The sequence below is a fragment of the Betta splendens genome, chromosome 24, assembly GCF_900634795.4.
Source record: "Betta splendens chromosome 24, fBetSpl5.4, whole genome shotgun sequence".
Lineage (NCBI taxonomy): Eukaryota > Metazoa > Chordata > Actinopteri > Anabantiformes > Osphronemidae > Betta > Betta splendens.
Window position 1 is genome coordinate 3831999 of NC_040901.2, and position 27430 is coordinate 3859428.

Sequence of the window (27430 nt, forward strand, 5' to 3'; positions counted from 1 at the left end):
CTTTCCAGGCACCCTCAAAACCATCTTAATGAATCCAATAAGAGTTATAGGTTTAATCACCTCTATTTTCAGACTAATGGTGTTTCTGTGGAGGCTTTGCTTGCTAATTATGGAGTCCACCAACAGGAGTGGCAACAGTAATTATTTCCCTGATTGAGGTCACAACCTTTGCATTTAATCCTGAGGTTTGTCCTGAGCTCTCCATACACAAAGAGTAAACATCTTCACAGCATCCCATTCTCAATTTCACAGCAGTCACTCTCTTACAAACGATTGCTTCCCTCCTCACTAAGCCAGCTTTTTGTTGGGAGGTCTACAGTGGTGTCTGCCGCCATCCCTATGTCATTGTTGACTAAACCCAGCGTCTTTACAGGACAAGTGGGCATTTTGTTTCAGATGCCCTCGTACTGCAGCTGTTGTGGCCGCCGATTTATTCCAAACAGGATTGAAATGTGATTCTTCTTCCTCCCAAACCCAAATTCATTTCCATCCCCGCTCTTAATCAGCAAACAAACGATCAGTTGTATCCTGACAGGTGAAAGCCCAGAGCAGCCATAAAGCAGTGCAGTCTCCCCCGGGCCTCTCACACGCACCCCACCCTTCAGTCTCACATCATTGCCTTTCGTTGTGGAGGAGGGCAGTAAAACACTTTAGCTGGATATGATGAAGGAGGATATGAGGAGTTGGACTAAAAATGAACAGTGGGCAGATACTGGCAGCTGTATGAACTCTTTCAGCTTTTAGCTGCACCATTATTGATCCAGTATTATTTTTTACAACGAAAAGCAGTACAATGACTTGCAAAACCTTTTTGACCCATATTAAATTGAATATTTGCCACACAGACAATAAAAACTTGTTTATTTTATAAGGTGTATCATATTTCCAATGTGAGACAGGTCTGGATACTTTAAGTTGTCTTTGAAGTGGTCAACTGCCTCCATGGCAGCAGATTCTTTGACCAAATTCTGTTTTAATACTTTTCATATTCAATAGTTAGAGATAGTGGATACGTTGTAATAATATACAGAAATAACACAGGGTGGTTTTTCTAAAGGAAAGTGTTGACTGAAACATTCCAATAAATGCTAGTCAGTGTATTTCCATGCATTTCTATTATATCACATGAATGGCATGAATTAGTTTGGTGTGAGCCTTAACATTTTGATACAGCTGTTTTAGAAACCAATTACCAATTACACACATAGCCGACTATTTGCATTCCTAATCTATGATGAAAGACACGTTTTATATTTACTAGGCTCATTGACTATTCCTGGAAATTATATTATTCCTTCTAAAATTTGACGCTTGATTTAGGAAATTATGTAAAAATGAAATCTCTAATAAAGGAAACAAAAACAAAAAAATTATGTATTGTCAAATGACCTAATTCTTGGATGCTTATAGCAAAACTGGACTTGTAAGATTTAGTGTGATGTGGTTGAAGCTATGCTCAACCCTCTCTGTCATTGAGGCAAATGCCACCTCTCGGCCATTGAAGGACACGCTTCGGTACTGGACAGATGGTGGGAAACGCCGATATCAATGACAGACAGACCTTTCAGCCGCTGCTTGTTCTTCTGGGCTCCTTATCTCAGCCACACCGGGGCCTCTGTCTATGTACCCAATTCATCCATCACTATCAGACCCCACACAGGTTCAGGCCTGCTATGCACACTTTCACAGGCAGCTAAAGCTAAAATCAAGTCATGTTGGGAAGCTTGTGGAAATCCTCGACAAGGATTATGATTTTGGACCAGACATCAGAGTCCTAGAGGTGACTAACCAACAACACAGTTGCTCATGTCTTGCCTGTATCAAAAAGTGGCAGCAGGAATTACATTTTTAAAGCATTATGTGATAACAGTCATCAATAAAGAATGGAAAATATGCTTGGCATTGTACAGAAGCCATCCATCCATCCATCCATCCATCCATCCATCCATCCATCCATCCATCCATCCATCCATCCATCCATCCATCCATCCATCCATCCATCCATTGGGCAACGTGGAGTCAGCGGTTAACCTGGGTGCTTGTGGATTTACATGTCATGCGGTTGTGGGAGGGAACCTTAAAGCGGCACACAACGGCCAATCCACTTTCCACCGCACCACCATCACCAGGCCACTCAGAATGGCCACGGTTTAACAGTTTACTTAAACAACCACCGCCGTCGGATCTTGTTAATCTGACCTTTGTCTGACTCTTATCTACTATGTTTCCTCCTTTGCTTCATTACTTCTGTCTTCTAGTTAACCTTAACCAACCTCTCAACATGTACAGCCTGCAGAGCTTAGGGCATTTGGGGCAGAGAACTAATTTCTTTGTCTCAAATCTCCCTCATGACTCATATCACCCCCCTGTCTGCAGACTCCCCCGGCCATTGACTGCGTAGCTGTGCGCTGATCATTCATTCTCATTCCCATGGAGTCTTTCATTCAGGTGGGTTTATCAGCACCATTGTTGCTTTAGCCTTTAACAGCACAAACAACCTCATCGACCCATCATCACCATCTCCGCGGCATTGCTCATCTCGCTGGCTCTGAACTTGCGCTCCTGAAGTTAATGCTAGGTTCAACATGTCATAACCTTGGCAGGCGGTTGACGGCGAGGTTAGGGCTGTCACGGACACCTCAGAAACCAGGATTCTGAATCAATCCCGTGGTGCATGATGCGTATTTTTAGAGCCCCATTAGTTGGCTCATTGAAGACGAAACCAATGGCGTAGGCAATGCCTCCTACGTCAGTGTGGGCCAGTGGCTTGTGTGTCTGACCGGGGTTTGTGCGTAACAGAATGGGGGAATCCACCCCTCACACTCTCTCTCTTTTCCTCTCCAGCTCTTTCCTATGGTGATGTGAACAGTACAAGGGAAGGGATAGGGTAGAGGGTGGGGTAGGGGGTGGGTGACTGGAGGGTTGAGCCAGGAGGGAAGGGGTGTGCCATTATAAGGAGCCTCAGAGGAGGCATGCGATCAGTTGGTGAAACCTTTACCTAAGGATACAAGCGAAGCCGCCGTGACTCTCTACGCGAGGAGGACTCTCAGAGAAGATCCAGACGTCACAGATACAGGTAAGGAAGTGCTCAAGTGCGACTTCTCTCGTTTTTCTACTTGTTTGAGCGCGAGCTTACCTGTGAGCAGAGAATGTGGCGTCTAACCGAACGGGTGGCGAGAGGAGATTTGGTTTCAGACGAGAAAACAGACGATTTGAAAAGAGGCTTGTTGTGTGTTCGGTGCACAAACAACTGCCTGAGAAGCAATACCAGAGGGAATACTGATGTTTAAAGACACCCGCTGTTAGAGTCTCTCTCTTCTGCCTTTAACTGACTCTGTCTTATCTACTTTATCTACTAACACATCATTGCGTTAGGATTTTTGACCTCAAAGGCAAATCTGTAAATAACCCTCCCCACCTGCAGCAGCCTTTTATTTCCATTGCTCATTTTCTCTCCCTGTGGATTTGAAAGGTACCACAGTCACCGTCAGCGTTACCCGCATCACACCTGATTACTACTTAATTAACAGGAGAGAAAGTCCCAGACCGTGCTGAGAACGCAGTTAGTCACTCAGAAGCAATTTGCATTGGGCTGAAGTACAGTAATATGACACAGGTAGAACATTTCAAAAGGTGAATGATTAGCAAATAAACTGGAATCGTTAAATGATAGTTGAATTAAAACGTATTTTGGGAAAGTTTCCCTGATTTATGGCTGAATTCACCAAACCCACACAAGCAGAATTCACCAAATGCCACTTTAAAATCAGCTTATGTCTGGTTTGCACTTTTGACTGATCATACGTCACAATGAATGCATCACATCTTCAAACACGTCAACGTTACTAAAAGCTATTTTCCCCTTAGAGCGGCTGTCAACGCAAACAAGGAGCGCAAGAAAACACCAAAGAAACGAGGAGCTTGAATTCTGTTATTATGCTAAGCACACAATAATGAGTTTAATGATAATGGTAATGAATGTGCATAATCTATTCCATTATCAGTAAAGATGATACCCGCACAGACATGGGAGAAAATGGGTGGCTAATGTGCCATTCACAGATAAATGACTTCACACTGGGGAAATATTGTGAGACTGGAAGACGCTGGTGACACAGACGCAGACACTGTGTTGAGCAGTGTTGTGAAAATCATTTGGCCTAATTGTTTGTTTAATTTTGTGTAAACACCATTTTAGAGGCTATCCTTCAAAAAGGAAATGTGCTTATCTACTTCGCTCCACAGACTTTTGCCTAATGAAAGAACATCAAGTGTCTAAATTGTTGTAAAATCTCAATCAGAATGCCAACCAGCTCGGCGCGCTGTGATTGGCAGTTCATGTGTTCTGTCTGGCAATGAAAAAACAGGTCGCTGTGGCGGTACATCACGTCTCTCAGCTCTAATCAGCTACAAAAGCTTTTAGGATTTCTGCCGCCCACACTTAAATTGATCAGATTATACAGTTTGCGTGTGTTTTTTTGGCCTGTCTGTCAGTGTTCATTACGACTCCTTCTTGTGTTTTACATATTTAAATCATCCTCACAATCAAAGCACGAGTCGTGATCCACTGAGAAACTGCAGATGTACTAAATGTCCCCCACATCTGTAGCCCCCTCCCCACAACAAGTGCACAGTTATGCCGCAGTTCCTCACTTCTTTCAGCCGTCGCTGTCCTCACCTTCATAAAGAAAATCAAAATAAGGATCTTGTTTGGCCGTGCTAGATTGCTTCTCCCCCCGGCTCTGTGTCCAATGGATTTGTGCAGGTGTCAACGGAGCCCAACAGCAACCAGATCAATGATGACACCATGTCAGCTGCCTAACACTCTGCAGATTTTCAGCCTTACTGTCAACGCTGGTGGGGAGTAACACTGCAGGACTAAGTGCAGCATTTAGGGCTTGATGTCGCTGTCCTGTTAAAACCCCAGATTTCTAATTATCAGGAGCTGCTTTGCCTTCAATTATTGGAATTTCTTGCGCTTCCAACTCACTTTTTAGACTTTTCTTCACCACACAATACTCTCGGCTCTCTCTACAACTCTAATGCAAAGTGGATGCTCTCAAAGGTGGTCCCTTTTTTCCTTGAATGCAGGCACCACCCACAGGCTCTCACGCCTCTAATCCTGCATCAGCTCCAAACCTGCGTGCAACGGTTTGAAAAACTGAATATCACAGCGTCAAGTGTGCCTGATCATTGCGATTGTTGGTGTGACTTTGCAACGATAGATACCCGACGCTGGGGATGACTGCAGAGAATCCATTTTCGCAGCCTGAGGTGCAAATACGTAGCCTATTATGGGAAACCCTGCAAGTGCAATTGATGGAAATGATAGTAATGACACCCTCAGTTGATCTGATATAATTGTGCTTCAATAAAAATGGCACATGAATATCAAATGCATATAAAAACAAGATTGCCTCTTAATGTTTTAGATAAACACTAGTTTTATAATCTTATAATCTGAATGAGATATGAGTTATATTTAATTAAATAAGTGGTATTTCCACTTAATTTGTGTGCTCTGCCTCCACAAAATAAGAATAAAGAATAAAGCTATATTATCTAGCAGCAGGAGTTAGAGATGAAGATGCAGAGAGGTAAATAAACATAAGAATAATCTGTAATCATGTGATTACACCCACCTGACTGAACAGAGGTGCATATGCAGCAGCATCGTGACCTCGCTGCCCTTTTACTCTGTATTCATTTTGCCTGTGTGTGACAGTAACCTGCGTTGGGATGCAGCAGCAGGGCAGGTAATAAGGACAATTGTCAAATCTGTTGAATTGGCGTCTAAATCGGATTAAGCGCCTTCTCCCAGATTAGTCATTTCAGGATCCTTCCTGAAATGTGGAAGTGCACAAGTGCAAAACTGGCCTCCTCCGGCTCCCAGTGTCGCCTGAATTCGCCACTGAGTCACGCGCCGGTTATCTGGGGCTGCACAGGCTGGATTTGCAAACCAGTGAGCGAGGTGATCCCATGATTGCGTGTGTAAATCCGCCACAATCTGAAGGTTTTTCGGGGGGAGTGACTTGTTATCAGGTTTTGACAGGACAATGACGGTAACATCCAGAGTTGATTACAGTGGAATTGTGGGATTCCTGTGGTCTTGTCTGGGCTGTAATGTGACTTTTGAAGGCTGACCAGGTAGGCACTGTTGACAGGGGGCAGCTTTAATAAATGGTGAATCATTCAGAGATGAAATCTATTACAGTACAGTCTAACTGCAGCCAACTGGGATCTACAGTACCTCCTGCTGAGAGTCTGATGTGATGAGTCACCACATAATTGTTACAGGAGTCTGATTTAGAAGTCGAAGCATGGTCACTTCGGCGTAACTAATTTAAGGTTAACAGCCCATTACGGCCCTCTTCCAGTTTTCCCCGCAGTGATAAAAGTTAGTCAAAGTAGTTTGCTGTAAATTCTCAGCACCGTGAAATGTTACTTACAGAAGAATCATCCATCTGTCTGCACAGTCTTTAAGTTTAATATGATAGAGGAATGCACAGAGCTAAAGAGAGGTGGTGAGTCTGATGCATGTGATGACCAAAGGTAACTAGCTATGATGGGGACCACAGCAAAATGTTATTAGTAAATGACTGTTAACTGTGACCAGCCATGAATATCAAGTCTACGATCAACATCTTCCCACTCCCACAATATCAAGTAAATGATGAAAACTGCAAAACTTCAAAAGAATAGTTCACACAAGAAATATTTGGAGTGTAAATGTGACACTGATTTGAATTAGTCTTTTCAAACATTATCGTTCTGAGTTCATCCGCCTGCTTCCTCTACACTGAATACAGAAACCTTGGACAAAACTAGGGGAAAACAAGATTGTAAAGCCTAAAATTGATATAATTGAATGTGTTTTTTGTCAGAAGTGTGTCCCAATCCTTTCACAAAAGACATTTATCAATTTGATACTCTGTCCCCAGTCATCAAGGGAAAGCAGGCTGGAGAAGGTGTGAAACCGGAATTGGCTTTATGAGTTGCGTCCGTGTCTCGTCCACTCGCCATTCACCCACTGAGCCACACTTTCCTGGCCCATTATCTGACGTCAATGCACTTTCAACGAGCATTTGCAGAGTGTGAAGCGATAAAACAGAGAATCTCCTCAAGTTGTAAAGAATTAATCGACCATTAACGACCCATGTGATGTAATAGGCAAAGCAGGAATCCTAATCACTTCCCCCTCTCTCGCACAAAGTGACCACTTTCTCGCGCCGTCCAGCTTTTGTAGAGCTCCGACTCGGCCCTTAATGAAAAGGACTTATGATTTACTCACCGCAGCATATGACTGGAAACCAGAAAGGAGGCGGAGAAACGCTGGTCAGCACAGGAGTGTTGAAGCAAGAAGAGAGCAACAAGAAGAGTGGATGCTAAAATGGAGAGTAAGGAACCAGAGAGACCCCGGGGTTATCTGTGTATTAGCAGGCTCCTTTGTGCTCTGCAGCTTCATGTGGAGGACTAATGGATGAGACACCGTGCGTCAGAGCTTTATCAGAGCTGCGCAAGGAGGTTTTCTTTTCCACCACTCACATTGGTGACACTTTGACCCCTCCCGAACCCTTTTATTTAAGCTGCTAATGCAAATTTATCTCGCCCCATTAGCTTTATTATGACATGTCACAACTTGAACGCTCTCATTGTACACTTGTTGGTTTGGGCTAAAAAAAAAAAAAAATCGTGTTTTGTCTAGGGACCGTATGTAAAGCATTAGCCTTTGTTGTTCAATCGTTTCATTGTTTCATTTTAGATAAGAGCTAGTTGCTAATTGGGATAGTAATCAGCTTCAGTTAACTATTAAATGTTCACTCTGCTGTTAACTTTAATATAAATATGAAATGAACCCCAACCCACATGGTTCAAACTTAATGAGGAGATAGTATCACCTACCGTGTTGAAGGATTGTCCTTATCTAATGGAATTCTTTAATTAAAACCTTCACTAACTTTTTTTTTTCAATCTTTTCAGCAAGAATTTACATTTTAAATTAGGATAGATTTGAGTTGGTTGTACCGTAGTCTGACTGAAGCTTAATAATTCCATACCAACAGTTTTGACAGAAATGGTCCAAAATAAATGTCAGCTACTGTGTAAACTGCCTGCATATATCTCAAGAGGTAGAATTAAAACAAACAAACAGATTTACCATAAAAAACAAACAAACTTTAAAGTAAAAAATTTTTTTTAGATAATTCCCAATTACCTGCTGCCCACCTGTAATCATTGTACCACGGTCCCTTACAGGACATTAATTAAACAGATGGAACATAACTCCTTGTTTTTTGAGCTCTTAGACAGAATATTTTTGGCTCTGACATGAAATGTACTTGAACAAAAGCAAATGCATGAGACCAGTGGCCCATTTATTAACGCTGCGCTTTATTCAATAGGAAGAACATTTTCAGGGTCTGCGTTAACTCTAATGGAAGCAGAAAGCCGCGTGTTTATTTGGAAAAAAACAGGGTAAAAGCATTCGTTTGAGGAAGATGGAAAGACTTCGCTTTAATCCATTTTCTTGCTGCTTTCATGCTGGAATCCGTTTAGACGGGCAAGGTTGTTTTTATTTACGCGCCACGAACATCTATTTTTAAATGCAACTCTTCCTGTCGTGAGTTACCAGCTTTCGGGCCTGATTAGTTGTCGTGGTGCTGTGGGAGAAGGCATCGCTCCCCAGTAATCACCACTCTATCTATGTACAGTACAGTGCAGTACATCACACAGTCAACCTGCTGTGCAAACTAAATTATGCAAATTATGAGCACATTTAAATGATGTGCAAGTGTGGCCTATTTGGATCAGTGGGAACATCGAGACTGAGCTTAAATAGAGCAGAGAGACGAGCGTGTAGGTTCCGAAGTGTCACAGATTCATCTCATCGTTTACTGGGAGATGGGAAAGTTGTGAGTCCTCCCGGCTCAGGCTTTGTTGGGCTCCTGGGGCCCAATGGCAGCTTTTTTACTTCTAATCTACTGTTTGCCTAATAAGGATCTCAAGAAAGCTTTTCATGCAATAACTAAGATGTGGGGGGACGTGACCTTCTTCATCTACCTGTAACCTTGACTACAGAAGTGATGAAAGTGATGAAAGAAAGTGATGTTTCAATGTAGTCCACAACTGCATGTCTTACTTTTGTGCTTAGACTTTTCCATTTGCAGTTTCAACAATACAAGTTGCATATCAACAATCTTTTTTATTGTTTAATATTTTACCTGTATCATACGTTCCTGATGATCTACTAGCATTTTTAGCACCTTAATCTTGTAAGATTATTTAATTTTTTTATCTCACAATGAATGTAGTGAATTGCTGAGGGGGCAGCAAAGTTAAATGCTGCCTCAGCATATTGACATAGTGGCAACTTTAATTTGTTGACATCAATTATTGTCATTTGACCAAATACCATGAAATGTCGAGATTAAACACAATCGCCCCATAGAGTGCAAATCAAAAGGTCAAACAATGTGGTAATGGAACCACACTAGGGTAAAAAGTATAGCATACAATAATCTTTCATCAATATGAAATATGGATTTAAAATACATGACCCATAAAAGAAGGAGAAACTCTTGCAGTCAGAAATCTATTGTCATCTAATGTCAGTAATTAAAGGTTGACGTTCAGGTTCTGGTTCAATGAACTTTGAGTTATAAATGTATCGAAGGCAAATATTTTATCCATCTATCCATTCATCCGTTGAGCTTTCCTCCTAACAGGCCACCAGCTGCTTTTCATTGGTTCAGTGGTTTGCTAGAACCCAACTCTACCCACTGCATGACATCTTCCAGTCACATTAATGAAGTTCAGGAAGGAGACTATCCTCAGCCTCCATAAACTCACAAAAACACAGCTATTAAAGTGAAATCCTGTTTAACAGAGCACATTTCTTTCAAATCACATCTCCTGTTTATCTTGAACGTGTGCGTGAGCGTTGGCGAAAAATAATCAGAAGTCGTCATTTTAACAACATGACAACGTGACAAATACAAATCCCTACAACCTGCTGCCTATAAAATTCACTATGAACACCTCAAGGCTACAGACAGGTGCCACTGACTCCCATTAACTCTTAATATCCTTGTCAATTGTTTCTCACCAACCATAATGGCTTCCATTCACAGGAGGGATGGCAACACGTGATGGCTCGGCGATTCCTGCTTTTGGAAAAATTAAGACACAAGCAATAACTCACTCTTCAGGCTTCAGAAGCCAATTACAACAAAAATAGGGGATGATGTATATGAATTATGTACAGCAATTATAAAATATACATTGAAAGACTAGCGTTAGAGATGTATAAGTCCAATACTGGCCCCGTATTGTAGCAAAGTTCATCATTTATATTCTCAGTGAACATTAACAAACAGCCCCACATTAAAAGCATTTAAAACAAACATTGCATAACTTGTTTTTAATTAATACCAGTGTTGACCAGTAGCTTTCAAACGCCCATTCATATGAATGCACTGCAGATAAATACTATTAATGTGTGTATTCAGGGCCCATGACACCACACACACACTCACTCGTTTGTTCATCTTACTAAGTACTGTAAGGGTCACTTAAGGGAGAACACAACATTGGAAAATGGGCTTCGTCAGCAGGCCAGAGAATTATCATGAACCTAAAACATCTCCACAAAGCAAACAAACATGTCTGTAATGATTTTCCATGAAGCCATTTATACGGCGTATCTCTAAATGGACTGGATTCACACTTCACCCGGCTCACAGGCTATTGACTACGTGCGGTAATGTGGCATTTATTTATTGTTCCACCAATGCTTTCAATTCTATGACACCTACTGTGTTTACTGTCAAAGGCTCACATTCGCTCACCGAGATAGTCGCGCTGTGACTCCCGCCACTCGTCTCGGTCTTCGTCGACCCCGTGAAAACATTCTGAGTGTGAATTCCATTCGGGCAGACGGTGGCACCAGCGGGTCAACGGGACCACGAAAGGCTTTATATCTCTCTAATGTCAGAACGTCCGACACTGGAAGGTGTACTTTCATTCCTTATCTGTGGACTGGAGCTTTTATCCAACTTTCCTTTACCCCAAGTATTTGTATTACTGGCGTATTGAGCTTTTCAATCTCGGCCCATGTGGGATGTCTGCATCATGGCACTTTTTATACCAATAATGGTCTAACACTGTGATTCATGGATGCTTTTCATCATATCATCCTCTGCTTTTAAAAAGCACCCATTATTGCTGTTAAGTCTATGTAATATGTTTGCCAGCTGATAGAACTAACATCAATTATCTCAAAATTTGTAAAAACATTATTGCACGGTTTACGGCAAAACAACGTTCCTGCATTTTATAGATTTATAATACATTTTGTAAAGCGTAGCCAGAGGACACAGCAGACCATTACCCAACACTGGGACGTAATATACTGGAACGTCAGGCTGCTCACAGAAGTATATGCGTGGAGGAAATGCTTCAATTTATGGCTGCCTTAATTACCTAATCATTTTCTTGGTGAGTTTCCTGTAAAGACCTATAATTTGGTGCTAATTACAGAAGCAACACAGACAAAGTCATCATGAAGTCACAGGAATTTAGTTAATTGTGTTAAAGCGCAGGGGGGTGTTTGCTGATGATCTGTATCAATCAAATTAATCACTGTGTGTTTATCAGTGGGACGTTTACTATATACGTTCATATTTCTATATGATCAGCTACTATATGTACGTAGTCGTCAGGAACATTTTTTTGAATTATTCTGTCGTTTGGTTTCAAGGATGATGAATGAAGTATGTGATGCATGTTGTCAAAGGGACCTGGACAACGAAGCTCTAGAACATTAGCATGGACGATGGGAACCAAAGCCCTCAAACAATCTGAGAATTCAGAATTCAGGATTCATTATTCACTTTGCTTCAGTTAAGCCTTTTAAATTGACCTTTTACTGTTCAATAACTCTTTCCTACAAAACGACGTGCGAATGTGACTCGATGTATTGCCATGTGTGAATTAGCGACTCCTCGACGACAGTGTTGCGTCTGCCGCTCGTCTTTACTGCCCTCGCGCGGCCGCCACAGCCTCGAAGCAGCTTCAAGCAACTCAAGCTTGAGGCTTGACATCAATCCACAGCTCTCCTGCAAGTTTTAAGCATATTCCCCCGAAAAAAAACCATCTGAAAATCTGCTGCGTCTCTAATAACTGTAACGATTGAGAAAAATCAGCTCCACACACAAAACAGAACTGAACAAAGGCATGGAGGTGTTATCTGAGCTCATACTGTGGCAGTGGCCACATGTCCAAGACAGCAACCTATGAACACAAGCAATCTATGATCTTCTCTGGCTGTTTTTTCTTCATTATCTTGGTGTTATTGGATTTCATAGTGGTGGCTGATAGGATAGATGGGGTCAGGGAGTGGAGCGAAAGCCACGGACATCATGCACCTGGTTCACAAATTGGTGGCTGGAGCCCCAGACCGTCCTGAGCTTCTCATACATATACACACACCCAGGGAGGGTTTTTAAAAGGTCATGTGCTCCATTCAATCTTTTCTTTACCTTGTGTGCAATCTAGTCGAACGCGTATGTCTAATTCCACCAACGCCTTCCCTCCTGCTCCGCTTCTCGTGCCCCATCCCGCTGCAGCTCCTTGCAGCCACAGGCCGTGTCTCGCGTTGTGGCGCGACGTTAATCTCTACAGCGGCAGATGATTTCCATCAGCGATCCAGCCCTGCGTCCTATTGTCCCTGCTTTCATAGCCTCGGGTGGCGCTCGCTCTCGCACCCACCCACGTCGTCCGTCTCCCGGCGTCGGCTAAACACTCTCCCACCACCGACGCTTTCGGCTTTAATCCCTATAAACCGATACTGATGCAACACCCCCCCCCGTTACTCTTTCTGCTCATTCTCTATAGGCTGGACACAGATTCCATTGGCTTGATCTCCCCGGACTCTGCCCCCGCTGAACTCTGACCTCCCTCCTCTACTCGCCGGGCTCCTGTTCGTCCCCGCTCGACCGGGTGTGAGCTGAGCGATGAAGATCCCTCTGTGGTGCCTGGTGGTGCTGCTGGCGTGTCTCTTCAGCCCTGGGGGCGCTGACTGCCAGGGGGAGTGCATGGCTTGTGGTCTGCTCCTGCAGCAGCGGCGACAACTGCAGCAAAGCTTCAACACCATGGTGAGTTATCTTAAGAGCATCTACATATGCACGTGTAGCACCATAGGTATATTTTAGTTTGGACAAAAAAATTAAGGGTTTGTTAATTAATATTAAGTTGAATAAAATGGCTTCTGTGGGAGAGACACACTGATCAGTCCGGCAGCAGTGCTTAAGGTTTTGAGTGAAGAGGACTGAGAAGCTCTCATTATAAAGCCCAGAGTCAGAGTGAGGAAGGAGCAGAACATGAGGCTACGTTTACATAAATACGGATCCCTCTAATAAATGGCCTAGACCCAAACCTGATCTAATCTGCAGCAACCCAAGGAGACAGCAAACCGGATCGCTGGTAGGGGGTTTACATCCGTGTGTAAGTGCCTGAAGCTCTTGTGCAATATTTTATACCTGCCTCCGCTCTCAGTCGGAGCCAAACCTAAGCCCATCACACGGTCTCATTTCCAAACAGTCGGCCGGTGACAACAGTCTGTGGGCTACACCACGGCTAATTTAGCCGGTAATGATGCGGCGAGAGGCAGCTGGGACCTTTTTGGAAGTTGTAATAGAACTATGTAATTGACTGCTGGTTCGTACCATCAGCCGGAGCTTACATCGGTGACTGACACTTTTTATCAGCTCCTCATTGTGTGAGCAGACTCCCCATTGAGCCGCAGATGGAATCCACCGAGCAATTCCATTGTTTCTGACTCCAGACGGAAAGAGCGTGCGTGGAGGCGTCTGTGTTTGTTATCATGCCACGAACTGCAAATTTATTCACGTACACACACGCACAAACACACACGCGCTGTGTTCATCACACAATGCTGGTTTTAACGGTAAATGCCAGCTTTTGTTTGCATCAGTGCTAATTGCCTGTACTGTGGTTATTATTTATAGCGCTGATCAGATCAAGCACATTGTCCAATACAAGGATGAGGAAGTCAGAAGGGGTTTAATCCCGTGTAAGATTTAATGGGATCGATTGGCAGAGATCAATATATTGTGTGGTTATGTTCTCATTATGGGATAATAACTGGATTTAGGGTTGTTGCATTGGCCTTTCACCAAACCCAACCCCTGTGAAGTTGACATCAAATTTAAATGAGTGAATATTTGCACAATGCAATAAAACTGATCAGCTTGAACCTTAGTCAAGGCTTTTAGCTCTGCAGAATTATTGATACACAAACCTATTGTGGGGGGTAATAAATATTAGAACAAACTGCCATTATAAAAACATTGCAGGGTTCTATTCCATTATTTAATAGGTAGCTGAAGTTTGGATATGTTTAAACCACAACTGTAAATGCTGAAAGATCAAGGCCACAGATCAAATCTCCTAAATGACAATCTTTGCTCCCGTTTAACCTCACTCTAGATCGTACTGATCCTCTGGTTGCATCCAGCGAACCCGTCTCGGCTCACTCATAAACTCATAAACCTCCTTTAGATTGCTTCAGTGATCTGATGTGGAGAATCCCCTGGTGTGCTCATTTCATTTACGATGGGTAATTAATTTTCCGTTGATAGATTCGGAGCGGAACTCCCTCTTCTCTCGCTCCTTTGATATGAGTAGGTTTTTTCAGATAACAACGCCGTTTATCTCGAATAAGTGAGATTTGACAAGTAAATGGGATTTGCTTCACCTCAAACTTAGATTTAACTCCTAGATAGGAGCTGGAAAATGGGACGGAAAGATGTGGATGCGTAAGTCTCTGTAGTTTGGCAGCTGGGGCCTGTTTCTACGCAGAACAGAAACAAAAAGTTCCTATATAGTATGTCCTTGCCTCCTCCAAGTGGCAGGTGCTGTAATAATAAGACACGAAGGTTGTCGAACTGCGCAGCACTGACAAACGTCATGCTCCATAACAAGTTCCGTTCCAACACACACGACACGCAAAATGCTGATGTACGGCAAAGGAAATAATTTATCTGCCGTCCTTCAGCATGATTTGGGCTTTCTCTCAATTTTGCGACGCCAATCACTCGGCAGAAGTGAATGTGAAATGATGGACGTCTCAGGTTGTCGTACAACTTTTCATATGGACTCGAGACGGCAACAAAAAAAAAAAATCATTAGACATCCTGTCAAACACCCATGGTAGAAAATCAAATGTCACGCTGTTTTCTAAATTAGTTCCTTTAATATATAGCATATATATTAAGAAAGTTCTATGTACAATATCTTCTCAATATATGCTGTTGAAGCTCCTCTGTCATGTGTCCAAAGAGTCCAAGATGATGCATTCGGGGAAGTGAGGCATTGTTTGACACCATGTGTTGCTGCCTGTAAGATTTAACGTGATCTAACCCGAAACCTCGTCCACCCGCAGGTGTGTCTGTTGGAGTGCGAGGGTCACGTCTCCTCCTCGCTCGCGTGGGAGCTGTGTAAACGCGCCGTCAAACTCTCGCACCGCCCCGGGTCCCCAGAGGGCGGCGCTCTGTTCAAGAGAACGGGAGGAGAGCTGGAGCTGACCCCTCTTGACCTCAACGCCGCCAGTGAACTGTCACAGTCCGCGGCCGCCGGGCGTTTCCAGCAGGGGGATGAGGATGCGCCGCCCTTTGAGCCGCGCAGCATCCAGTATGACTCATCACTGCCGGAGACCTCTGAGGAAGGGGAGGGCCTGCGGGGCCCGGACCCCGGTCTGGTGGATGAAGAGAGGAAGCCCAGGCAGGAGGGGAGCATGGCGAGCGACGAGGCCGGCAGTTCAGAGGCCGTCGCCCTGTCCAAACGCTTTGGGGGCTTTCAGAGGGGGCGCCACGCGTACAGGAAGCTCATCAGCTCGCCCACGAGGCCCCTCCAGAAGCGCTACGGCGGCTTCATAGGCGTCAGGAAGTCCGCCCGCAAATGGAACAGTCAGAAACGCATGAACCAGCTGCTGAAGCAGTACCTGAGCATGAGGAGCAGCCGCAGCGGCAGGTTCACCAGCGTCCCGGTGACTCGGGTCTGGAGGCAGGACAAACTGTGACGCGCCGCCGCCGCTCCTGCCCCACTTACCTCAGCCCGTCCGCCATGTTCCCAGCAGTTCGAACTGTGACGCCGCCCTCATCATTAGAAGAACAGATTCCGCCGTGTCGCTGCACCTCGCGTTGTGTCTCTAAGTAAAAAGGAATGTTTTGACTGTGATGTCCTTCTTCTTAAGCATATCCACATGCCATTCTGTGAAATAAAACAATTAGAGAAGTGCAATAGAATATATTTTTGTGTGTCGCTATAATAAAAAGGGGCCAAATGAGATTTGAACACGACTTCAAAGTTTCTTCACCGTAGGTGTGACAATTAAAGTCGATGCACTTTCATGCACGTGTGGATGGGACTCGAGTTACTGCTTTAACAGCTTTGCACCATGTAGTTTGATTTATGAAAAGTACTGTCAGCATCCAGCTCCGATGAAATAGATTAAGTGGGTGTCTTTCAAAAAACTAAATAAACATGAAGTATTTGGTAGAAACATCTTTTCTGAGCTGTACCGAGTACTGCATGGATGTGTACCAACTATAGTACAGTACAGTATAGTAGGAATCCCAACACTTGTCCCTTTCAATCTTTTCAGCCGAGCTTCATGCATTGATAAAAACACACGTTTTTCCAGTCTGTTGTATTCTGATTATAGCCATTAAACTGAGGTTATGAATGCAAACGTATAACTGATGAGTTTCTCTTGGGAAAATGAGCAGTTAAGTTTCATGGGCTCCTTTCAGTGGAGCAATACTGACCTCTAGCGTTGGAGGAATGAATATGTGCTTGGATGCAGAAGTGGTCATGGTTCACGTTTAAATAAGATGAGGAATGTAAAAAAATGCACTTTGTGAATCATTGATACTGACTTACATTCTGTAAAAACAAAAGATCTGCAAAATAAAAAAAATAGCTCAAAACTAGTTTCAATCATCACTTATTCTAGATGTTAGTAGCTGTCAGACACCTTATAATTTATTAAGTTTCCAAAAAATGTTGGGAAAGTGAAATTGTGTATAGTTCCACCAACAACCTACTAGTTTTATGACTTAGTTATGCCAAATTACATTATATTGGATAAAGAATTGTAGAATAAAAGCTGCCTGAAAAAAGAGCTATGGACCATGGGAGCAAAGTGGCTTTATAAAAATATACTCAACCATGATGAAAAGAAATAGAAAATAGGCCATTCATAAAGAGACTAGAGATTAGATCAGATTAGTTCACTCTGTCCATAAGCGTCATTGTTAAAGTAAAATTTATGTGCCACATTTTTGATAAAAAAATAAACAAACATGTAGAATTGTGTTTGTACTGAAAGAACAGCTGCTGCCACTGAATAAATTCTATTATACAAAATACACAAATCAAATCAAATAAAAACATGCACTGTTAGGCTGACCCTAATTTAACCTGCAATTAGATAAATGACGGAATAATACTTTTCAGGAAGATGTCAATAAAACCAAGGTGCTTGTGGAGTTATGTAGGATGGTGAAGCTAATCTATAAACTCCATAAGGGTGGGTTGACCTCTGCACGTTAATTAATGTACACAAAAAGATCTTTGGGTGAAAAAATACGGACATTTATTTGGATATTTTCTTCACCTGGAAGTCACATTCATGTTGAAAGCAGTCAAGTGTGGACTAGTGTTAGGTTAAGAGATCTAACGGTGTGTGTGTGCATCACAAAAAAAGACTGTTTATTTCAGAACACATGTTTAACATAATACCATTGTACCATTATGAGACAATAAGTCTTCATACAACGTGTGTATAGAGAAAACCACAACAAACCAGTTTATTCCTTATGTGGACTGTCATGCAGACGAAAAAAATAACAAAAACCATCTGAAATTCTCAGTGCTTTTTAATGTATTTGACAATATATTTCCTCTTTTTTATTGGTATTACAAACTCCTCCCCCTTAACGCTAATCCCATAGCCATGATTCCATAGCTTCACAGATAAAACCATCTAACACTGGTCGTATGCCAACGATAACGGGCAGGAAGGAAAAAACCCATTTGGAAGGAATTTGGTTGAGTCAAACCAAATATAGCTTATCCTTGTGTGTTTGTATCCGAGCAAAGTGCCAAAAAACATGAAAAGTTCCAAAAAGTCATCCGCCCGATATGTGGGCTCAACAACGATGATTTAAAAAAAAAAGAAAAAAACGGTAGAAAATACTTGTACGGAACTCAAAGCACACAGCACAATGTACGTCATAATCACTGTGTTAATGCTGGAAGAGAGGGTTGGAGCAACGCGAGTAGCCGTCTAATACAGTGGAGCTACGGGGGCAGTATTATGACCTTTGGATAAAACAGGAGAGTATTGTAGGCTTAGCACATCACATGGTCACAAAGTCAGTCAACAGTTAGCACCATCACCAACTTTTGATTTCAGGATCGAGTTACTAAGATACAGAAAACTCCATTTGCATTCCTAAAGGAGAGAAACGAAACAGGTACAAAAGGAAACGTGTAATAGAAGTTGTTTTTCTCAATGGCTCCCGGGCCCTGATTTAGAACCTGTCTCTGATAGTCTTTTTTATCCATTCATCCATTTCATCCATCCATTCGTCCGTCCGCCTGCTGGTCCCTCCCCTCTCTCGCTCTCCATCGCTGGGCTTGGTTCAGTCAGGAAAACGCTGGCACGCCTTCTTCCAGCGGCAGGCAGTGCACCACTGATCCTTGCGCTCCACCCCGTACACCTTGCGACACTTTTTGGCCTCACCGCGACCCTTCCTGCAGACGTGGAGACACACGTGTGAATTACTTGATGAAAAATGAGAAAATGGAAAATGACTAAATGAAACGACTGAATCAGTTTTATTGTTTCAGGGAAATGTGATTATACAGATGTTCTTCATTACCTCAACTGCAGTGCTATATTTACTAATAATAGGCTGTTTTATTTTAGGAGGCAAAGTGAAAGAGAGTCAGGTGTGTGATGCCTCACCTGAAGGAGCAGTGGGAGCGGGAGGGCGACGCGCTCACAGGCTGCAGACGGTTCTGCTGGAGCCACTGTTCCCCGACACTGACAGAGCGGAAACGAGGTTTCACCATCTAAGGAGGCGCGCAAACAAAATAATATTATAATATACCAGACTTAGAAACATTGAGCAGGAGTTCTCCCATGAAAAGCAGACAGAGGTTGCTTTTCATGGGAGAAAATTGTAGATTTTTTCACTGTGGTACTAAAAAAGGGGATCTCAAAGCAACACAAACAGTCAGTCACATGTAACAGTTCACCCACCAGAGTATTACTATGACCAGAAATGGAGGCGGAGGGGGTCAAGCCCTGGCTGCTGGGGCTCCTGGGCCCCACAGAAACCTGGAAGGGGCTACAGGCCTGGAAGAAGCAAAGAAGAGGGGACAACACATGACTCCTCATATCTGGACTGCTTCATGATTTTCACTAGATTCTCAAACTGGCAAATATACATATATTTACTAAATAGTCACTCAGTTGTTTAAATTCATTGTTGTAGAAATGTCTTTAAGCCATACTTATTTCCTTTCATATTTGCTCTAATACGTCCACATGAGCTGAATGCTGGATTCAGGCATTATAATCCACAACTCAACTCCCACACCAGGATTCCTGCGCCCATCTGTGTTCATATCATACTAAAACACGCTATTAAAGGATGTGCAGGGGGAATTGGTCCGAAGTGGACTCAAGTATGCGTTCATGGAGCCCTAACAGCTGCACAACCACAGCTGACAGGATCCACGCGGCGTTTTTTGCCTGCTACGAGCCGCTGAGAGTCTCGTCTCCTCGGGGGGCGCGGGCCGAGCCAAATGCTTACTCTCTCGCTGTCACAAAGCATCCCATTACAGGCTCGCGGTGCAGGGTAAATGCAGGTCACCGTTCAAATGGTGCTGCTCCGTGATGCATAAACAAAGTTGCCGCCACATGAGGGGAGGTGATGAGAACCTCTAGACTAAACAGCACAGTTCACTGAACATGAGACTGCACAGAAACTTGTCTGCGGAAGATTTAGTGGAGACATTCGCTTCCATTTTCATTTACAGTATGATTTTATGGACACATCACTGAAATTGTGCCGTCGAAAACCGATGCTGTGTTGTTTTTTTACACTGAACGCTATGCGTGTCGTTAAACGGTCTCCATTCATTCTCTTTACTCGAACAGTTTGTGAATTTAGGGACCTAATGTTCACACGTAAACAAAACTGTTTCCTGTCAGATGCCAATGGCCTCTAAATAGCAATAACAAAGCAGTCTTCACTTATAATGGACTAAAGAAATTATTTTATATGGGCAAGTGCTATTCCAGGTTTTACAGCTGGTTGAGCGCATCGATGTCCACCCACCCTGCAGTAATATTCATAAGGCACAGCAACGTAAAACATAATGTGGCCTGGGAGGACCCTTTCTGATATTATTAGCTTCATTTGAAATATACTATACTCTATTATATAGGTAATTTGGAACTTTTAATGTTGTTAAGAAATCCAGGGAAATAAAATGGATGAAAAACCAGTCTTGTTTTTTACCTGTTTTCAGTTTGTATCCTAAGCTCTTAAAGAAATCAAAGTTGAATTCAAAGTGTTAATAACACTCTGAATGCACCATTTATGAATAAAGGCACGAGGCAAAGCTGTAACATTAGGCATTTTGATTCCTAATGCTGTTTGATTTATTTGGGTCACTTGCAGGAATATTTGTATTTTTGTATACTACCACTCACATAATATGGTGTTGTGAGAAGGAGCACTGCTGCACCCACCTGATAGAGATGCTCTGAGTGGATCTGCCAGAAGCTGCTGGGTGCCGACTGGCTGAGCGGACTGGGCCGGCTGATGCCCGGCCCAGAGCTGGAGTTGGACCTGGGTCTGTGAGCGGGGGGGATCTGGAGCCCCAAGCCCGGAGGTGAAGTGCAGGAGCCCCAGCTGAGGCGAGAGGACGGAGCCTGGCCCAGAGCCTGCTGGGGAGGAGCCGGAGCTGGAGCCGGAGCGGGGCCGACGTCCACAGCCTCGCAGGAGATCTTGGTGTAGTAGAAGTCCTCTTCTCTCTGAGACTGTTCTGACCCGCTGCTGAGTGCGTGTGTTTGAGGGAAAAAGTGACTTGTTTGTTTGGAGAGTTACTGAAAGCTGCACTCACTGTGGCCCACATATAAAATGTTTCATCGTGTCCCTCGACTGACTCAGAGCTGCTCCATAGCCTGAAAATTTTATACACTCTTGTTTTTTTAATGCTTTTTTTCTAGCTCTGAAACGCTCAAAAGGGTAAAACGCCAAACATTAAAAACCGTACAAGAAGTCATCATGTGGCGTAATATTCATTAAAACGTTCATCAACATTTGTTTCTTTCACAAATACAATATGAATCTTTAGCACACACCATTATAACTGCATCTCAAACAAGTAAGTAACTAAGTACTAGATCTTTGCCTGAAAACTGCCATATCATGTATATTTATTCTTTCAACACAGCAAAAGCCTTGATTTACAGCTTAAATTTGCACATTTACTAAATATTTAATTTCAGTTTTTCTTTGAGAGGTTTAACGCTAAAGGAAATTAATGGATGCAGGCAGTATAAACAGGACACAGGGATTTTTGGGGTTTTTCCTAAATTTGGTCATTTCTTATCTCAGTTCCTCGAATGAGAGCTCTGGGGGAAGTTTAAATTAAATTATCTCTACAATAAGCAAACGGTATGCAAGCTTCATCTGTTTTGGTGAGCAATAAAGGTTTATTATTCTGTACGGGACAGAATAGGAAAAAACAACAGCACAAATGACCTTTGGCAGAGCTAATTTAAAATGGGAAACGGAAGCTTGGCTCCACTTGCCACAATAATAATTTTCCCTATATCTGTTTCGCTATCACGAACATTTCGATTAGTGATGAAGAAACTCGCTCACCCCAGGTGCAGCACGCGGATGTGTCTTTTGATTCCGACGGATGAGGTGAGCAGTTTACCACAACTGGGCCATAGACACTTGTACACACTTCTGAAGGAGCTCTGACAGAGAGAAAGAGGAACAGGTCAAAAACAGAAGACGGGGTGATCACATCTTTTGCACTTTACAGCGCAGAGAACAATTAAGCCACCTTTGACTTTTTGGCACAGCTCTCCTCTCCGTGCTCCAGGTCCATGTGCAGGCCTTCATCGGGGCTGCTGTCCATCTCCATGACAGACGGCGAGGCTGCAGGGCTCACGTTACCGTGGTCCCAGCTCCAGTAGCCGCTGCTGCCACTGTCAGAGAGCTCCCCGCCACCACACTCCATGTCCGCCGCCGCCGACGAGCCACCTGGACAACAGGGGGAAAAAACGGCCCCAGTCAGTCCTGCCAAGGTTACAATGTGCATTTAGAAACAGATTCCATCATTGGGGGATGTTTGTTTACTGTTTGGAAATAGATAAACATAGCAAAAGATATCAGTACCAAAGATTTAAAAAAAAAATCTTAAATAAATTAAATCAATAAACACATCCCTGAGCTGTGGAGTTCTTTTTAAATGTTTCACTCATTTTGATTTTAGTGACCTCTGTTTAGTAAGTTCACTAAATGAAGTCCTGGGGGTTTACTCAGCTCTATTAATCAAATTTTAAAGACACAGGAGTGGCTTATGGCCTGTACTGACATCACTGGGTCATTAAACAACATTACAGGATGATACGGGTCAAAACTGGACCAACACTCACTGACCACTGTTGCCCAAAAACAATCACTGAACCAAACTGCTCAGTTAACTTTGCACAAGCTAAAGAAAATAACACTTTAAAAAAATAAAAAAATAGCTTTTAAAATATTCCTGTAGTTACAGATAGAACTCGTAATGTCTTCAATTGCTTTTATCATACGCTGTGCACAGACTGTGTGTTGCTAAGGGAGACAGACCTGCTCCAGTGTCTGTCTGTGGAGGGCTCTGGACCACAGGGCTACAGGAAAGGCTGGTCAGAACCATGGCTGCCATGATCTCGTCCATCTCCACCGATTCGGGGCTGCGGAAACTGAAGGCAACATGCACGGAACATCATTAGCAGTGATCATGGTCAAATCCACACTCTGACACGCTGCCACTACCCCCTTACCTGCATCGTGCCTCTCCAGTCGCTGACGCGTTGCTGCGGTGCAATGTGGTTGCCGCAGTCTGCGGCGGAGTGGCCAGGTTCCTCCAGACCTGCTCAGCTATTAGCGTGTTGCCCCTGTGATGCTCACTCCCCACGGGCGCTTTCTCAGCCAGGACACAGCCCTGGGTGCACACCTACAGAAGTAAACAATGAATGGCATCAACCGTGGTTGGCTCAGCGCCCCGCGGTGCACGCCTCTCATTAGCAAATCAACAGGAGCCGACGTCCGAGTTAATCTGTTTACATGAGTCTTTGCTACAGTGCGGGGAATTTCGCTGTTATTATGAATAAAACAGTTAAAGTAATATTTCCTGTCCATCTGTGGCGTTGTGCCTGCTGACAGCACGATCTGTCAGTGAAGCAGCATGAAAAGGAAGCGACTGCCAGCTTCTGACCAGGCAGCACATTCCTTCTACCGCAGCAAAGGAACAACAAGGAGGACCTCCTTTTCATATTACTGCTCAGAAGAAAAGAGAGATCAGTAAATGATTGAATGGTTAATATTGTACTCACTTGGGTCTTCTGAACTGCAGGCCCGTTGCTGTTGTACATGTTTGTAGAGACACACGCTTGTGGTCCCGATGGGCAGGTTCCTGAACCCAAACCAGGTCTGTCCTCAGGTCCCATAGCTGCCACAGTGCTCCTGCACACAGTGAGGGGAGACTCAGCGCAGCGTCACACCTCCCTGCAAACCACGCCACGGGAACAGCAAGAGAGGGGAATTTGCTACATTTTTAAAATTGCTTCGGTATTTTCTAAAACTGCGTAATAATACATTCACATAAGAGACTCTAGTGATGCCGGTTGAGTTAAAAATAAACATAAGTCTGATGACATCACTGGTGTTTTCTCAGACTCGACAAAACATACTGCATCACATTTAGGTTATATAATACTCTCTGGTGTCCCCAAGTGACTTCTGCTTAAAAGCACAGGCTCCTTCCTTGCAGCATTGAACTATTAAGGTCAAAGGTTAAGAGATGATGCTGTGACTGTACCATGGCATTGAATCTGATATGACTCTATCACCTACAGAGACGCCAACAGAAGGCAGATTTGCTGACCTGTTAGTGTAGAGTGTTGGTAAACACCTATTACATCCTGCTCTGCCCCACTGCTCAGAGCAAAAACACAAGGAGGGGGAATTGCGAAAATTATTGCCGGATTGAGAAGTGAACATTAGATGTGTGTGGATTTTGATTAGCGTTGAACCCAAGTTGCTGGGTTTTTGTTGCTACCCACTCTGATAAAGTACTTGGATGATAAAGCCTTCTGCAGACGTTTGGGTGTATTCTCACCCACAGAGGTAAAATGGGGGCAACGCTGCATTCAGGGGACACCGGATAATTCTGAGCTCAAAGTGAAACGTTTTGAGCTTGATGTATTGTACATTATGTTTAAGGGTTCTTACTATTACTTTAGTTTGTCAAACAGGGATAGAAATTTAATGAAGAATATGGTGGCATAAGTTTCCTACCTAATACCAAAACATACTGTGTTATGCACAATATATATTTAAAGACTTTAATATTTAAAAGTATTGAAGTCATTATAGTTGAACGTTGTCTAGGTTCTATGATGTTTCTATTCATCAGTCTTCATCCCTAAGTAATATACTAAAAAGCAAACAAAACTAGAAAAGAATCTTATTAGACAAAAAGGAAGATTACTACTAATTATTACGTATTAATACTAGAATAAGTTATAATAAAAATTATCTGCAACTTGTGTAAATACTGTGAGAAAACACACAAGGTACTTTTAATATCTTCGGTTGTTTACCTCTTAAAGCCTGCGCCTGCCTGCATTTTGTACGCTGATTCTCCATTCTCCTACTCTTGTCTGCGTCTCCAAACACAGCATAAAGCCCGATTTTTCCCACCTTTCCGCCAATCAGCATCGAGTAAGAGTAGTAAACAAGCGCTACAGTGTGGGCGGGGCGCGGCCGCTCATTGGCTGGACGCTGGCGTTCGGGTACACACCTCCTTTCAAACAACGTGTTCAGACACGAGTTTCGCCGGGAGGGACTGAGCTAGACGTGAGGATCCGCCAGAAAATAACATCATTTTTGACGCAAAGTCAAATAAAACGGACTAATAAAAGTGAAATCACATATCTAACTCAATATTCATTGTCGGAGACGGTCGAAATGTCCAAACTTAAATGCGTTGCTAAAACGACCGAATAAAATCACGTCATCCACCCACTGATGTAGCATAGGTAAATAAATACGAAAGTCACTAACTCTCGCAGACGCAGAACTAGCGATTACGATTATTTCATTGCTGGGCCGCGTAATTCGAGTCTTTAAAGGAAGTTTTTGTGCACGAAAGAGCTTTTAATGAGACTTTTCAAATAACACTATAATTGATAGCGTTGTAGTGTTGGTAACGATACGTTTTACAATAATAACAAGCTCCAAGTCGCGGTTTAATACGCTTCTACATCACCGATCTCCACCCGGCGACGCAGATTGAGATCAGTAGCACCCTCTCCTCCCCCGGCCCACGCCACTGACGAGAATCGTCTCTCTTTCTCTCTCTACTGCAACACGAAAACCTCTTCGATTGAAAAAATATGTGCATATATGCCTATATTACGCATGTACTCACTCGTTCGGTGGACACCTCTGTCCGGCCCGTCCCGTCGGAGCTGCGGCACCGGGTCCTCCCTGCCTGCTCGTCCCGCCGCTCGCCGGCTTCAGTCTGAACGCCGGGGGAAAAGGGGGTTGGTCGGTAGGAGACGCGCCTACGTGTGTCTGCTTGATGGACCAATGCCGGTGGTGACAGCTGGGCCAGAGCGCAGAGACATCAGCCTGCAGCGCGCGCGCGCCGCGTACAAAAGGATGATCTAGGTGAGGGGTTACCAGAGCATCATCACCATCACCATTATCTGACTGACTGTTAGTACATCTCACAAAAGTCTGGATGTTTTTCTAGGTACAGAAGCTTGTATGTCATATTCATTATACAAGTATCCAATACTAATAATATCTATTTATTGAAAGAGTTTTCATAATAAATGCATGATCAATGCAGAATTATAAACAAAACAGACAAGTGACGTAATTGGATGCCAACGACTCCAAGCCAACAAAGGTGCTGACATGGTGTCGTACAGTATATTGACCCCCAACACATGAGAAATTGCCTGCACCAAGTTCAAAATACGCCTCGCCTGTGTTTTTCTGGGCCTGTGCCACTGTGTGCGTGTCTGTGTGTTTCACAGACCGGATTAGTGTCGGCTGTCTGCACCCTCTCCACCAGACATCCAGTCAGCAAGGATTTTAGGGTCTGAGCACCAGAGAGAGAGAGAGAGAGAGAGAGAGAGAGAGAGAGAGAGTAGTGCAATCCTAGTCCCAATCTCCCTAAACCAGACAGAATTCCTTCTGTATTTTTAGGCTGCCATGCCATTGTGTTAATGTGGGCTCATACAACAACAGGCCTTTTGGTAACTGACCTGAGTCCGTCTCATTATGATTCATAAAATGAACACATAATTAATTTACATGCATCGTTATTAATGATTTTAAGGATCGCTGTGAGTTTGGGTGGAACCTGGAAATTGGCTGAACTCCAATTTTAAGTCAGTAGAAGAAGCAGGCAACGCCCAACTTTAAAGAATGAAGCAGACACTTTCTCTTATATAACAGTCTAAAGCCAAGCTAGCACATGACAGCAATATTTATTTTTCTCCACATTCATCATATTTCTGTCCTGTGTAACAATGCAAACCTTTTCCTAGTTTTGCAGGTTTTGGATCAAGATGCTGGATGAAGAGGTAATCAATCACCAACATTGTTTACTACTGTATTTATCCTGAAACCTCCCAACCATCAATCCACTAGTAATTGTAAATTAAAGTTCTCTTTGTCACTTGGGTGCATGAAATTTGGCAGTTCAAGTGGTTAATGTGACAACACATGGCACAACTACTGGTATGACAAGAATGACAGCTCCACCCTGAGTTGAGGCCTTGTGACCTTTGTGACCTCTGCTTAGCTTTGAATTCTTGGTAGACCCAGGTACCACTCCCACTTCTTCCCTGTTAACCAGGAAATCCCACATGGGTTTTTATAACCTTTGTTTCCAAAACAAACGCCACAATTACTCTGAAAGCTCCAAATGTTTACATGTAATAGCCTAACAGTAAATATTGTTCTTTTTCCTTCTGTGCCAACTGATTGTAACAGATGCAGTTCAGTAGTAAACCATTACAATAATT

The 27430-nt window shown here is 43.3% G+C and overlaps 2 protein-coding genes across 4 annotated transcripts; one reads left to right on the forward strand and one right to left on the reverse strand.

Moving 5' to 3' along the window:
• Nucleotides 1-2920: 2920 nt before the first annotated feature.
• On the forward strand, nucleotides 2921-18280 carry pnocb (prepronociceptin b). The gene is made up of 3 exons (XM_029141386.3): nucleotides 2921-3076; nucleotides 12895-13154; nucleotides 15464-18280. Exons 2-3 carry the CDS (start codon nucleotides 13014-13016, stop codon nucleotides 16097-16099), a joined length of 777 nt encoding a protein of 258 aa, XP_028997219.1. The 5' UTR covers nucleotides 2921-3076; nucleotides 12895-13013; the 3' UTR covers nucleotides 16100-18280.
• Nucleotides 17943-25968, reverse strand: znf395b (zinc finger protein 395b). Of its 3 annotated transcripts, none has more exons than XM_029141385.3 (10): nucleotides 25819-25968; nucleotides 23720-23891; nucleotides 23168-23340; nucleotides 22974-23086; nucleotides 22183-22382; nucleotides 21993-22093; nucleotides 20852-21155; nucleotides 19352-19447; nucleotides 19055-19161; nucleotides 17943-18840 (listed from the first exon to the last, which is right to left on the reverse strand). In XM_029141385.3, exons 2-10 carry the CDS (start codon nucleotides 23831-23833, stop codon nucleotides 18729-18731), a joined length of 1320 nt encoding a protein of 439 aa, XP_028997218.1. In that variant the 5' UTR covers nucleotides 23834-23891; nucleotides 25819-25968; the 3' UTR covers nucleotides 17943-18728. The 3 variants fall into 3 exon arrangements, with proteins under 3 accessions (XP_028997218.1, XP_028997216.1, XP_028997217.1); XM_029141383.3 differs by having other exon boundaries at nucleotides 20852-21158; XM_029141384.3 differs by having other exon boundaries at nucleotides 20852-21158; nucleotides 23720-23849; nucleotides 25819-25967.
• Nucleotides 25969-27430: the final 1462 nt, after the last annotated feature.